General features: G+C 35.7%; 5 protein-coding genes across 6 annotated transcripts; 3 read left to right on the plus strand and 2 right to left on the minus strand.

Moving 5' to 3' along the window:
- Window positions 1-4,581: 4,581 nt before the first annotated feature.
- Window positions 4,582-5,438, plus strand: LOC17892813 (transcriptional regulator TAC1). The gene has a single exon (XM_006298926.2). It carries the CDS (start codon window positions 4,628-4,630, stop codon window positions 5,144-5,146), a length of 519 nt encoding a protein of 172 aa, XP_006298988.1. The 5' UTR covers window positions 4,582-4,627; the 3' UTR covers window positions 5,147-5,438.
- Window positions 5,439-6,032: 594 nt separating this feature from the next.
- LOC17892464 (oxysterol-binding protein-related protein 3B) lies at window positions 6,033-8,816 on the plus strand. The gene is made up of 10 exons (XM_006299037.2): window positions 6,033-6,396; window positions 6,725-6,818; window positions 6,911-7,027; window positions 7,126-7,198; window positions 7,292-7,410; window positions 7,505-7,626; window positions 7,717-7,893; window positions 7,979-8,123; window positions 8,216-8,394; window positions 8,490-8,816. Exons 1-10 carry the CDS (start codon window positions 6,281-6,283, stop codon window positions 8,725-8,727), a joined length of 1,380 nt encoding a protein of 459 aa, XP_006299099.1. The 5' UTR covers window positions 6,033-6,280; the 3' UTR covers window positions 8,728-8,816.
- A 37-nt stretch (window positions 8,817-8,853) lies between these two features.
- Window positions 8,854-9,610, minus strand: LOC17891288 (UPF0161 protein At3g09310). Of its 2 annotated transcripts, none has more exons than XM_023785361.1 (3): window positions 9,348-9,610; window positions 9,210-9,278; window positions 8,854-9,116 (listed from the first exon to the last, which is right to left on the minus strand). In XM_023785361.1, exons 1-3 carry the CDS (start codon window positions 9,541-9,543, stop codon window positions 8,863-8,865), a joined length of 519 nt encoding a protein of 172 aa, XP_023641129.1. In that variant the 5' UTR covers window positions 9,544-9,610; the 3' UTR covers window positions 8,854-8,862. The 2 variants fall into 2 exon arrangements, with proteins under 2 accessions (XP_023641129.1, XP_023641130.1); XM_023785362.1 differs by having other exon boundaries at window positions 9,210-9,272; window positions 9,348-9,608.
- A 105-nt stretch (window positions 9,611-9,715) lies between these two features.
- Window positions 9,716-10,455, plus strand: LOC17893331 (light-harvesting complex-like protein OHP1, chloroplastic). The gene is made up of 3 exons (XM_023785363.1): window positions 9,716-9,923; window positions 10,024-10,146; window positions 10,228-10,455. The coding sequence occupies exons 1-3, from the start codon at window positions 9,774-9,776 to the stop codon at window positions 10,294-10,296; spliced, it is 342 nt and encodes a 113-aa protein (XP_023641131.1). The 5' UTR covers window positions 9,716-9,773; the 3' UTR covers window positions 10,297-10,455.
- Window positions 10,442-12,926, minus strand: LOC17892695 (probable protein S-acyltransferase 16). Its single transcript, XM_006299708.2, has 7 exons — window positions 12,450-12,926; window positions 11,784-11,876; window positions 11,584-11,685; window positions 11,425-11,502; window positions 11,249-11,347; window positions 11,036-11,131; window positions 10,442-10,954 (listed from the first exon to the last, which is right to left on the minus strand). The coding sequence occupies exons 1-7, from the start codon at window positions 12,723-12,725 to the stop codon at window positions 10,838-10,840; spliced, it is 861 nt and encodes a 286-aa protein (XP_006299770.1). The 5' UTR covers window positions 12,726-12,926; the 3' UTR covers window positions 10,442-10,837.
- Window positions 12,927-13,629: the final 703 nt, after the last annotated feature.

Here is a 13,629-nt window from a genome sequence, read left to right on the forward strand (position 1 = left end):
AGATCTCTAGCTATTAATTAGATTAAAAAAATAGTAAATTTTGTTATATTAGTAAATCAAAGACAGCGAGATCTATGGTGTGTTTATATGTAAAGTTTGTCTGCGATGTGTTCTGATTAAACAAGGAAGTGAAACTTCTTTGTCTCTAGGCAAAGACGAAGGTGGTCGGGAACTAGCTTTCTCTTTTGTTTTGTATTTATTTTAGTTTCCGTGGTTTTGGTGTTTTAAAAAAAACTGGTACGTTCATCGAATCCTAATACTAGTGATAAGTGATAACATGTGTTGTATGGATCGGATGTAAATACATATAGATGGGAATATGTAGGATTGATAGTTAGAACTGATGAGCCTTAGTCTATAATTGAAGTTTACAAACTTTGCTACTAACCCATGCCAATTATGACAAGTCATATATAGTTTTACTTGGGTCTTGACTTTTTTTTTTTGTCAACTTGGGTCTTGACTTGAGAGGAAATGTTTGTGTATTGGTGGTATGTGAAGGACTATATGTAATATGTTCATATATTATATATATATTAATGCTTCATAGAATGCTATTTTCATGTATAGATGTAATTAACCCACCCCTCCCCCCCTCCCCTTGGAAAGTGGTCTAGAAAGACCGAGTCCTTCTTTTCTATATAATGTTATAACAAATTTTCAAAATTATAAATTTCACACATCACGTAGGCATGCAACGGTATAGTTTTTAATCAAATCAAAATTCGGAAGACAAACTTGAGCCAAATTCGGATTAGACATGTGGTTTTGGTTTGGTTTAGATATTAAGAATCACATAAATGTAAAGCGGTCGCCTTTTGAAGAGCCCATTAGAGCAAAACAAGCAAATATTGCTTTTGTAATTGATTAGTAGCTTTTGTCTTTTCCTTTATTTCGACAAAGACAAATCTTTCTCATCATGTCCTAAGAGAAATTGCAGACAAAGATCATTAGTTACAGAATTTATCCTGATAACCCTTTCTTATGATTAGCCTACTATTTTTATTTGGATGCCGACAGGCGACAGGTAACTTTATTCTATTTTTCTTAAAATCCCGAGTAGATGTGACAAAATCTAAAAGTTTGTAAGAGAAAAACAAATATTACGAAAAATAAAGGAAAATAATTACATAATAGAGTAAATAATGGATGTGATTAAAGATGTGCAGAACGTTGTTCTCGCTAACTAATGTTGATCTCAAATGAGAAAAATAATTACTTAATTAATTAACCCATGTATATGATTTACGTACCCTTTATATATATACGAAGAAGTAACGTCGAAATAAAAAAAAAATCAATAATTGTGAAGGGAATAAATAATGATCCGAAGGAAGATCTCATTGGCATACAAGAACACAATAAGAATAAGCAAGAAAAGGCAGTCAAAAGAAGTCGAATATCATTTGTCTGTTAAAAAAGCATAATCCTAAGTTCCCATTATTGGCTCATAGAGAACAAATAATCCTTTTTCTTCTTATGATTTGATGTCTCACACTCACTGCTTTTACTTTTCAGGCTCTATTATATGCCTAGTGCTTACGCAGAAAACACTCTGCGACTGATGTGGTTGTAATATAATTTTGTGGTTTTGTTAGATTGGTCGTCTGACATAAACAAACGATTTGTAATTACAATAGAGGTGTACAAAATAGTTGCAAGTCTATATACTAGTATGGATTCATGTCCATGTAACTCTTTCTTGAGCATTATTGCTTAGATTTCTTGGAAAGTTATATATGAGGAGGAAAATGAAGATTATGTTCCGTATCCAAATTTGGACACCGCACGCATAATCACTTTGTAAGTGCATGCTCCTCAAGATAAATTTGAGTTCCGATCATAGATGTATATATAAACTGTTTCTTAAAGAACACCATAATAAAGTTAAAGAGTACAAAATCTAGATCGCATATATATAGCTCTAAGGAATTATCTAGAACAAAATATGATACATAATATCATATATGAAAAAATAGCCAAGAAGACATACGGATGCACAAATAAAACATGAACAACAAGATTTTGTTTTCCATTAGAGCATATGTTCTCATAGCATTAAACCTTTCGAATAAGCATATCTTCTCATTACTATTTAGCCTCACGAGGGATTATAAATTCTCACATTTCCTTAGTGACTTCTCACCAAATTATACAGACAAGAAGAAGAAATTAAGAACGACACATTAAACCATGATCAAGCCAGAACTTGCATCGTGAGGTGAAGATGATAAGTATTGGTGAGGATCGGGTAATCTGCATCCTGAGGTTTAAAGCTTAAACTAATCCAAAGAAATATGCTTACGCCCGCGTGTTAGTGTAGCTTTTAGTCCTCGGGATGCGGATTACCTCTTCCTCACTTACAATACGTACACACACGGAGACACGATATCTGACTTCATCATCAAGAGGTTAATTTTTTTCTTCCTTTTAAATTTAACATCATTATCATATTATCACACACACAAGATGTATATCCATACTGAACGTATTAGTATATATATACATAGAATGCTTACTTCGCACGTGCACATGCACATGCATGTATTACTTATATACACTACCAACCTTTTTGTCTAATCCAATTATGAAGACTAGGAGTTTTAGAGTCGACAAAAAAAAAAGACTAGGAGTTTTAGTTGTAATTAATTAGAGCTTGTTCTTTTATTTTTTTGAAGGTTTTAGTTGTTTAGTCATACGTATACATTCGTATATATATATATTTAGAAAATGTATTACCGGCCGAGTGTATCAGACGGTTCTCTGACTTTGGAAAAACCAAGAAAGAAACAAGTTATTGAAAATCATACATGACATGGTAAAGAGCCCATTTACAAGTGGAAGGTCCTATTCTCCGTGTTTAATTATATAATTAAAATGCCGACCAAAAACTAGCACAATATATTAATTAAGTACAAGTACAGCAATAGATTTACTTGTAAACATTATTTTAAATCCATCTACTAATAAGTCCCTAAGGCTTACTGAAATTACTACTATAGCTACTTGTTTGTTCACTAATAAGTAGGTCATCACTATTATACTCTCTTTTTTTTTCTGCAATTTCACCCACGGACAACTCAGAATATGGAATAAGTTGAGCTATTTATATATGCAATAACCAGCACATTCTATACTAGTTTAAATAACTAGGTGTCTTTGTAAATTATAATTTCATACTAATTAACGTTTTTTTCCGTCAACATACATACTAATAAAACAAAATTATTGAAAAGTTCAATACTTCAATTAATGGCAACGACTCTTTTGTATCTTTGAATCAGTTATGATTTGTTATTTATACCTAAACAAGTAACTCTAACTAACCATTTTTTTTGTCTAATCTATACTACAAAATAATGAATATATAGAATGATCACAAGTACATAGTTTTATCTATTCATCAAGGGTCGTTCATTGCTTTTGACATATATGTTTGGACTTATGTTTTGAGCCATTTGACATTTTGATTCGACTATTCAATTAAATTAATTAACTGTGTTTATTCAGTTTCAGTTTGGTGACTCATTACAAGAAATAAAGAAAACATAGATTTTAGTAAATATGGTGTACATACACATTCAAAAGTACTCTGGATCTGGCTTTAAAACGAGCCAGTCAATATTAATATGAATATTTTAATGATTTTGTAGATTTATTCACTTCTCAAAGATGTCCAATACTGGTATAAGTGTTGATAATTTCAGGAAAAGCACATGTTAAAATAATGCTAATAACAAAAACAAAGTTGATGATGTGTTTCAACAAACTACTAATTGCGCAAAAAACAAAAACAAAACGCCAAAATGCTGTGTTGGATCCTACCTTTTTGTCAACTGCGTATCTATTGTTTTTTAATAAACCAAAACTAATAAATCCTTAAAAATAATAATTACTGAGAGCAAAAGATTAAAAGCCAATAATATAATAGTCAATTTTCTTGAAATAAATAGAAATGATTAAATGTATTTTTAAGCATTGAAGTTAATTGTGTCTTTTTGTAAAGTTGAAACTTGAAAGGCTGCTGATCTCTGTTCCTGTCATATATACTAATTAAGTGGTTATCATAGAGTAATTTTTTTTCTTTCTCTTTTGTTAATGGTGTATAAGAGTAATATATTCCAGCTACAATACGGTCTTTTACAACAACCACATTTTACAATTATTCTTACGTATACGAATATTCTCTTTAAGAAAACTGAAGCAGAAATTAAAATATAAAATTTGTTTCATGTTAACGAAAATTATATAGAAAAATTGTGTAGATTTTTAATTTTGTATTGGTTGTTGCGATAATGTTTTTTAGTTTTTTTCCATGTGTGGAAATAATTTTTAATTATAAACAACTAAATTATTCATGAATAACATATTAAGTTGTTTTCACTGTTTTGTCTTGGACCCTTGGTGGTAGATTTTGATTAATTATAATTTTAGAAGTGTTGATTAATTAATTTTTTGGTCCCAAAAAAAAAAAAAAAACAAAGCAGCGCTGGAGTTGACTAAATCATGTCTTTGTGAAATATACTCTTCTCTTCTCTTTACTTCTTCCTTCTCCTTCTGCTAAATTTTCACAATCTTTGATCATCTTTCTCTGTATTCTACGTACGGAACAAGTTCCAAATATTATATGGAAAACATCAAAAACCCTAAGAACCTAGATGATTGTACGGACAGCATATCGAGAAACAGTACTCACCAAAGCGTTGCTGATTCCCTGAACCAGTCAAGATCATACATATGCAGTTTCTGCATAAGAGGCTTCTCAAATGCTCAAGCACTAGGAGGGCATATGAACATCCACAGAAGGGACAGAGCTAAACTGAGACAAAAGCTTATGGAAGATAATAAGGATCATGATGATGTGGTCGTCGCCGAGAGTGATTCATCAGAAGTTGTCTCTCTAGACCTCAACGAACAACAACAAGAAAAGGCTTTGACATGTGATGATCAAGATGTTGACAGAGATAAAAGCCCTAATCAGAAAGTAGGGTTTTGGGTTCAAGAAAGCAAGTTTGGTACTAGTGATAACGGAAAGGTCACGGAGGTTAGCATAGATGGTTCGAGTTCGAGTCATCATGGTGAGATTGGAGGCTTGGATCTAGAGCTTCGGTTAGGCCAAAGTGTTGTGGAGAAGAAGAAAACGTAAACTCTGAATGATCAAATCTCACATATATATCGATTGCATTGTATCAAGGGAGAACAAGCCTTGAAACGTACATGGATCAAAATCTCGAATCCGTCTATTACAAAATGGATTCGTGGCTCAGATTTGTATCGAAAGGTATGCATGTGTACATATTATTGCTACCCTTATCATTGATGTATTGACATTTGTTTCCTTGTTAATTTGGGTTAATTTCACCAACAATCTTTGTAAATGACATACACGTACGTCCAAAGAAACATATATATTAGAAATATATATATGATGTTTGCTTTATAGTTGTTAATGGAAAATGAATTAAGTTTAACTTAATGGTACAATGTAATTGACATTATTAATAATACTACAGTAGCTAGCTAGTCTCGGCCCCAAATCTCGAGTAATTAATATTTTCCGGCTAACTCATTTTGACTGTTTATATACGTTAGAGCTCACTACTCCTCATCAACTTCTTAACATATGTTATCAAATAGACTAAATTGTATATTAATGGTCGTACGTTTGGTAGCAAAACTCATAAGCGAATTAGAATTGTACTCCAACAGTCAAGACTGCATTTATACTAGAGTTATGTTCAGTTTCATGCTAATAAAAACAAAAAGAATTCAATGACTGCTGCCACAAAGAGAGCAGGAGTTCAATTTGAAGGAGGTTGCAATCGGTGACGCCATCAATGACGAATACCTTTATTATGAGAAGGCGATAGATAAATCAACAAATAAATTTGAACCGGTCGGTTTGGATTATTTTTAAATTGAATTTGATTGGTTAAGAACTAAGATTATTAATCGAAGAACCGGTTTTGCTAATGTTAAAAACGAATTTAAAACAAGTGCCAACGAAGACCAGCGGGTCCAGCACAGCACACGATCCTAAATCCTCTGCATCGTCTCCATCGCTGGTCTTCCATTATTGACGAATCTCTTCTCTTTGCTTTCTTCCTTCTTAAACAAACCCAATTCGATTTCAACGGACGCCTCTCTCTCTCTCTCTCTCTCTCTCTCTCTCTCTCTCTCTCTCTCTCTCTCTCTCTCTCTCTCTCTCTCTCTCTCTCACTCTCTTTCTCGACTTTTTCTTTGCCGGAGCTCATAGTGTAGGCGGATCCGCGGCGGAGAGATGGCTCCTAATGATCCTAAAAAAGCCGGTGGCGGTGGCGGAGGAAGTGGTTTCTTCGCTTCTCTTGCTTCCTCAATCTCCAATTTGGGATCTGTTATGACCAAATCAGTTAATGGGTGAGGTTTTTGACATCCCTTCTCTTAAACCCGGAGCTGCCACTCAGCTAGATTCTTAATCTTAGATTTTGAAAAACTGGAAATTTTTTGGTTTGCTTTTTTCTTCTTCTTTTCCGTTCTTCTGAAATATTTTTTAATCAACTTGTTAATGTTCAGATCTTGTTATAGCGTTAGAGTTTTATTTCTGCCAAGTCTGCTCATATGGAATTGATGTTAGACTAGAGCTTGATTCACACGGCTGGAGAACTTTGTATCACTTCTGTACTGGGATTTTTGCATAAAGTTTAGCTCTTTTGAGTGATTCGTTGTGTTTTGATTTACTTCTCAGTTTGGTTCCTTATGAGGGGCTTGAAGTCATCAATCCCGAAGGAAGTACGGATGATGCAGAGGAGGAAGCCAGCAGAGGAAGATGGAAGCAAGAGGTATATACACTTTCTTCATTTACCCTTGTTGTTCTTATTTTCATAACTCATAACTGTTGTCTAACCATCTGAGAAATATACACCACTCGCAGGATCGTGATGGCTATTGGAAGATGATGCAGAAGTACATAGGATCTGATGTTACATCAATGGTGACCCTTCCTGTGATTATTTTTGAACCAATGACAATGCTCCAGAAAATGGCAGAGGTTTGTGCTCACCACAACATTTGATGATTTGTTCCCTCCTGACTCATAGTTGTGTTGTTATCCGATGATGCCGATGATATGTGCTCTGTTTCTGATAGTTGATGGAATACTCGCATCTGTTAGACATGGCAGACAAAACCGAGGACCCTTATATGCGCATGGTGTATGCATGTAAGCACATCTCCTTGACTTCTGCTATGATTGGTCTCTGTTCATGTAGTTTCTTTCCTGTGTGACTAAATTCTAAGAATTGATCTTTAACAGCATCATGGGCTATATCTGTCTATTATGCTTTCCAACGTACCTGGAAACCATTCAATCCAATCCTTGGTGAGACTTATGAGATGGCTAATTACAATGGTGTTAACTTCATTTCTGAACAGGTCAGGCCCATTTCTTTTAGAACTTAAACAGTTGTCAACGTTCTCTAGTTGCCAATTTTTCCCAGGTTCTTGATACCAATGGTTTCGTTCTCAGGTCAGCCATCACCCACCAATGAGTGCTGGTCACGCTGAAAATGAGCATTTTACATATGATTGCACTTCCAAACTCAAAACAAAATTTCTGGGAAATTCCATTGATGTTTACCCGGTAGGAAGGTAATTTTGCGAAACCTATATATACTGCAATTCAGATTCTTCATTTGTACATTACCCTGAACCCTTAAATGCCATGTATCTATGTTGCAGGACACGAGTGACACTTAAAAGAGATGGAGTTGTTCTTGACTTGGTACCTCCTCTAACTAAAGTTCACAACCTAATCTTTGGACGAACATGGGTTGATTCGCCTGGGGAAATGGTCATGACAAACCTGACCACTGGTGACAAAGTCGTGCTTTACTTTCAACCATGTGGCTGGTTCGGGTAAATTTCCTTCACTGCATCCTCATTGTCCTGTTGAATATATTCCATTCGCAGCTGAAGCCATGTGCTTTCATGGTCTCAACAGATCTGGTCGATATGAAGTGGATGGATATGTCTATAACGCGTCTGAGGAGCCTAAGATACTCATGACTGGCAAATGGAACGAGTCCATGAGTTATCAGCCGTGTGACGGTGAAGGTGAACCTCTCCCAGGCACCGACCTGAAAGAGGTTCGCAATATGTCTCTCTGTCATGGACTCAAATCCTCTTTGCAAAATATATCAGTTTGATGAGACATTCTGATGCTATATTTTGTACTTAGGTATGGAAACTCGCTGATGTTCCAAAGGATGACAAATACCAATACACACACTTTGCTCACAAGATCAACAGCTTTGATACTGCCCCTAAAAAGCTGTTGCCGTCTGATTCACGGTTACGCCCTGATAGATACGCACTCGAGATGGGCGACATGTCCAAATCCGGCTATGAAAAGAGCAGGTTTGGTGACAAAAATTTGACCTTCAGGATCTCAAATTTCAGTACAGGATAAATTGAGAATTTTCTAATCCATATCGCTCATCTTTGCAATACAGCATGGAAGAGAGACAGAGAGCTGAAAAGAGAACCCGTGAAGAGAAAGGCCAAGGCTTTACTCCAAAATGGTTTGATATAACGGAAGAAGTCACTCCTACACCATGGGGTGATCTTGAAGTTTACCAATTCAATGGAAAGTACTCAGAACATCGTGCAGCTGCGGATAACTCTGAAGATAACACCGACCCTAAGTCGATCGAGTTCAACCCATGGCAATTCCAAGATCTGTCTACTTAAAATGTAGCGCTTCAAAACAAATCTTTTTTGGAAACAGATGTTGTAATTCTTATTCCCTCGTAGTAACAACAAACTTTTTCTACGTCGTTTTCCCTAGTATTAGTTTACAACTTCCATTGTTTTTCATACATTTATTCAAAAAATCTGTCTTTGATCCTCATCTTCATAGTTATCTTCTTCTTCTCCTTCTTCTTGGGGATTGATCACATTCTCACCAAACCATCTCGGAGGATCGAATCCAGAACCACCAAGAGGATTGCAGCGGCAGAGTCGCCAAGTGGTAAGGACAGTGCCTTTGAGAACTCCATATCTCTTGTAAGCTTCCATGGAATATTCGCTACAAGTCGGAACGTAACGGCAGCTTCTAGGTAACACCGGCGATATCTCTCCTGTATTTCACCGGAAAACGCCATCAACGATGCGATAAACAATCAAAATTTCAGAAGTAGATGAGGAATTGCAAAAGGAGTGGTTTTGATTACTCTTATAGAATTTCAGCATTGCCAAAGCTGCTTTGACTCCCACACTGTCCTCCTCTTCTCCATCTGATTCTGAACCCAACCAATTAGTTACAAAAGAAAAATAAAAGACCCAAATTTGGGATAAGAAGAAAGAGAGACCTTGAGGGGATTCAGGTTCTGGATTCGAAGGCGTCGATTTTGCAGATAAGCAACGGACCTGCGGCTTGGTTTTTAAAGCAAGATGATGAAATCTGAGGTGGGAATTATAGGATATCTGGTGAAGTTTAAGTTGATTAGGGTTTTCAGAGATCAACAGTGTTGCATAAGGACGCTGGACGGAGACGACGACCGCCATTAAATACAAAATTCGAACTCAAAGTTCTTACTTAGATGCTTTTATGTCATGGTCAATTTATTTATCTAACGATATGAAAAAATTGTATTACAGATTAGTACCAAAATAAGACACGTGGCGCAATGTAAAAGGAAACGAACTCCAGGCACATATAAAAGCATCTTCAGACACAGCACATCCACAGAATTAACTTCATCTTCATCTTTTTCTTCGCCTGAGACAAAAAAAGAATGGTGAGCTCGACGCCATTGTCGTCCTCTTTCTTAACAGTTCCTTGGAAGTTGTCTACTCATAGCAATTGTCCGAGCCAAACAACTCTCTGGTTCTCCCAGAAACAGTCGTCGTCTCTCCGTGTTCGCGCCGCAAAACTCCCTGAAGGGGTAAATATAAACACTCTCGACACATCATCATATCTGAAGTTGTTGTGGTTTTTTTCCTTTTTCTCATAAATCTCTGTATGGTTAAATTTTTGTTGGGAAGATGATAGTACCAAAAAGGAAACCCGAATTCAAGCCAGCGTTTCAGGGATTCACATATACAGCTGAAATATGGAACTCCAGAGCTTGTATGATTGGTCTCATCGGATCCTTCATTGTTGAGCTGGTGAGTTTCAATAGCTGTGGAAGTTGCATATATAGACATGCTAACTTAAACAGAGATGTCCCTTTTTCCTTGTTCTTCCAGATTCTGAACAAAGGAATACTTCAGTTGATTGGTGTTGAAGTTGGGAAAGGGCTAGATATTCCTCTCTAATTTTGATAATCTTCTTCTTCTTCTCACAACTCATAAAAACTCTTTGCAATACTCTCTTGGCTTATTTCTTATGTAAACAAAGAGCTTACTACCTATAATTCTCTATATATATTAACAGTTAAAAACATATGTTGAGAATGAGAACTGTCTGATTAATAAGAATATATATGAAAACCTTTAATTATCTTACAATGATGTCTTTTCACCTGTTAAGTGGTATGTATAAAAAGCATAATCAGCTTTTGAGTTCTGTATCCACAACCTAACTTACTTTTCCTTTTTGGGGAATCCAAAGAAAAACAGGGGAAGATACCTAACTGATACCATAATTCACAAACGGATGCTCTTGATCCAGTTAACAATGATGAAAGATAGAGAACCTTGTCAAGCAGAGTCTGCTACCGATGGGTTAGTCTTGGTTCCAAGCTGGGGCAGCTAAAATGCTTGAAAACGACCTAGCCACCGTGCTGTGAAGTTAAAAATCTGCTGACTTTTCGATGGAACTCACCAGAGATAAAGGGAATATCTGTTTTGTTCTTGTCTAAGATTTTGTTTCAGATGAAGCAGGGACTGAATCAAAAGCTGTACGAAAACGCAGACCAGAACCAATATGCCTCGATGTAGGGCACAGCCAAGAAAGTATGTTCGGACCCAAAATCTGAAGAAGAAACAGTTAAAACTTAATCAAGAATAAACATTTGACTGACACTGATCCTCCAAAGAAGATAAGGATTATTACCAAGGTTAGGTTTTCATATGCGCCGATATCATATGGATGCTTATAGACTTGCCCACCTTTCTCTGCTAACCACATAGCTCTCACTCCTTCATGGTACTGCTCAATTTCGGCAAAATGAATAACAGAGGAACAAAGCCTAACTCAGCTAAAGATCCGTAACTTAGCAATTGAAGAAGTGAAACCAAAAACACAAGAGAAAGGAAAAAGAACAACCTCGATAGTCGTTTTGTTTTGTAAAATGAGGTAGATGTGCCACCCAAGAAGAACACCTAATGCGATGCTCAATGGGATAAGTAGAAAAGCTGAAAGTACCTGAAAAAACACATAACTATAAGCAAAATGACAATTGTTGGTAGTTTTCAAAATAATACATCAATAGCAATCATTACATATATAGTTCTTAGATAGCTTCCCATCTCCTCCTCTTCATCTTGAGGTTCAACAGTAAGGCTTCCCACAAGCAAAACCTAAACAATCAAGGAATATATATAAAAATCTCATATACTAAGCTCATACACATTGAGCTAACAGAAGTTGGGAAACAGTACCAAGGAGTATACACATGCAGTCATCGCATATACAACAAAGACAAAGAAGACCTTGTAGTTAGTGTGTCCTACACAGTTATTGATCCAAATACAATGGTGGTCCTTCAAATCAAAGAAAACTGGTTAAACAAGATATCACATGGGTTTGGGCGATTAGATGTTCAGCTTGGCAAGTAACATAAGTGTTCAGTAGAGCATACCATTCTAAGCACACATCTTTTGCAAACTCGACAATGGTGAGCTCGCGGAGGTTTGAAATGTGAACACTTTTGACAGTACCTCAAATCTCCTCCCTGCAAATAACATAACCAAAGCAAGTAGCGAAGCAAAATTTCATAAGTGGTCTTTCCAAGAAAGATCTAAGAACAGATTTGCAAGTGAATCCCAAAGCCTCAAAACATGAGCTTACATATGGAATCTTAAAACCTCAATATAGCCAAAAGATGAATTTTTTATGCAATCCCAAAGATAATTAGAAGCAAGGAACAAATTTGAAAAATTGAAAGTTCTCTTGGAAGCCAACAAAATATCTTAAAGAGGGTCAACACGCTCACACCATTCTAGTCAATCTATATTAGCCTAAACATTGAATTGATATATACAGAAAACGACTACACACCATGGACTATCCAGATCCTGAGAAATTAAATAACAGACAAAATCCAAAGAATTGTTAGATTTGTCCATAACCGGAAAAGGGCATTTGGCAAATATGGGAAAGGACTAAAGCAGAGATAATGGCAAATCTCTCTGACATTGAAATGATCAAAACTAATCACAACAATATCGAAATTCCCAAACCAACAATCTCGGAATTGACTATTCAGAAACAGAGAACGAGCTAAATTGGAAGAGAAAGAGATGACCTTGCGCTTAATCTCGTGAACAGGACTCTCCGGATCTTCAACATCTGGCATGTAATTGAGTGAAACCCGACCCGGATCCCTGAAAACCGCGATGGAGTAGTTGTAGACACACATCAGAGCCAAAGCGGTGAACGCGGCGGCGTTAGCGACTCCGGGAGAGGACGTGAGGCTGAACCACCGATCGATGAAAGTGAAAACCGAGGAAAAGTAGATAAAACCGATCACCAACATCACCACCGTGACCGGAAGAGAAAATCCGACACCTTTCCGTTTCATTTTTTATTTATTTTGGAGCACCGGCGTCGAGACGACGGCGTCTCCGGCGAGTGGATTTTAAATTAAATTAACCTCTCTTTTTTTTCCCTTAGCTTTATCGATTGTTGTTGTTGTTGTTGGAGTACGTCTGAAGTTGTCGACGATTTTGGAGATATCTCTAACTAATGCCTCTCTCTCTCTCTCTCGAACTCGAAAGCTCCCCACCTAATTAGTATGTATTTACATTGACTCCTTTTTTATTTTATCGTTTCGTATTTGCCCCTTCATTTTTAAGTTTACCCTCCAGTCCTCTCTATTACTAATTTACTAGTATTAGTCTATTTCTATTACTATCTTTGAAATTAAATTAACATCTTTCTTAAGACGCTTTTTAATTAGCCGTTCAACCGATCAGAACTTCAAGCTTAAGAGATATGCATTGTTCGATGTTCTAGTTTTGTAATACTCTATTTCTCTTAGTTAATCTAGTTATGTAAATGATCAATATTTTAATTGGAACTATCATAATGGCTTCAAAAGACTTCATGTTATCTTCCTAAGAACAATGAGCATTATTTCTTTAGTTATTCTTCTTATAGATATTATTTCTTTCAACGAAAAAACAAGCTCACAAATTAAAACAGAATTTTACTATTGAATTAAAAAAAATTACTCCTAATATAATATCCACAAAACTTGATCACTCTCTCAAATTTCTTTTTATGTTTACAGTTTTTTATGATATAACATCAAATATACCATCATTTATCATAATTATATAAAAAAATTACTAATATGCGCTCATCTATATTTGTTAGTACAAAATTTACACACCAAACTGTTTGCACTAAGAAACCCATAGTATTCAACATATATGACCTAAATTCTCAAACTTCATAATGGCTATTTTGGTTTTGTTAACACT

Source organism: Capsella rubella, unplaced genomic scaffold (genome assembly GCF_000375325.1).
Source record: "Capsella rubella cultivar Monte Gargano unplaced genomic scaffold, Caprub1_0 scaffold_3, whole genome shotgun sequence".
NCBI classification, from domain to species: Eukaryota; Viridiplantae; Streptophyta; class Magnoliopsida; order Brassicales; family Brassicaceae; genus Capsella; species Capsella rubella.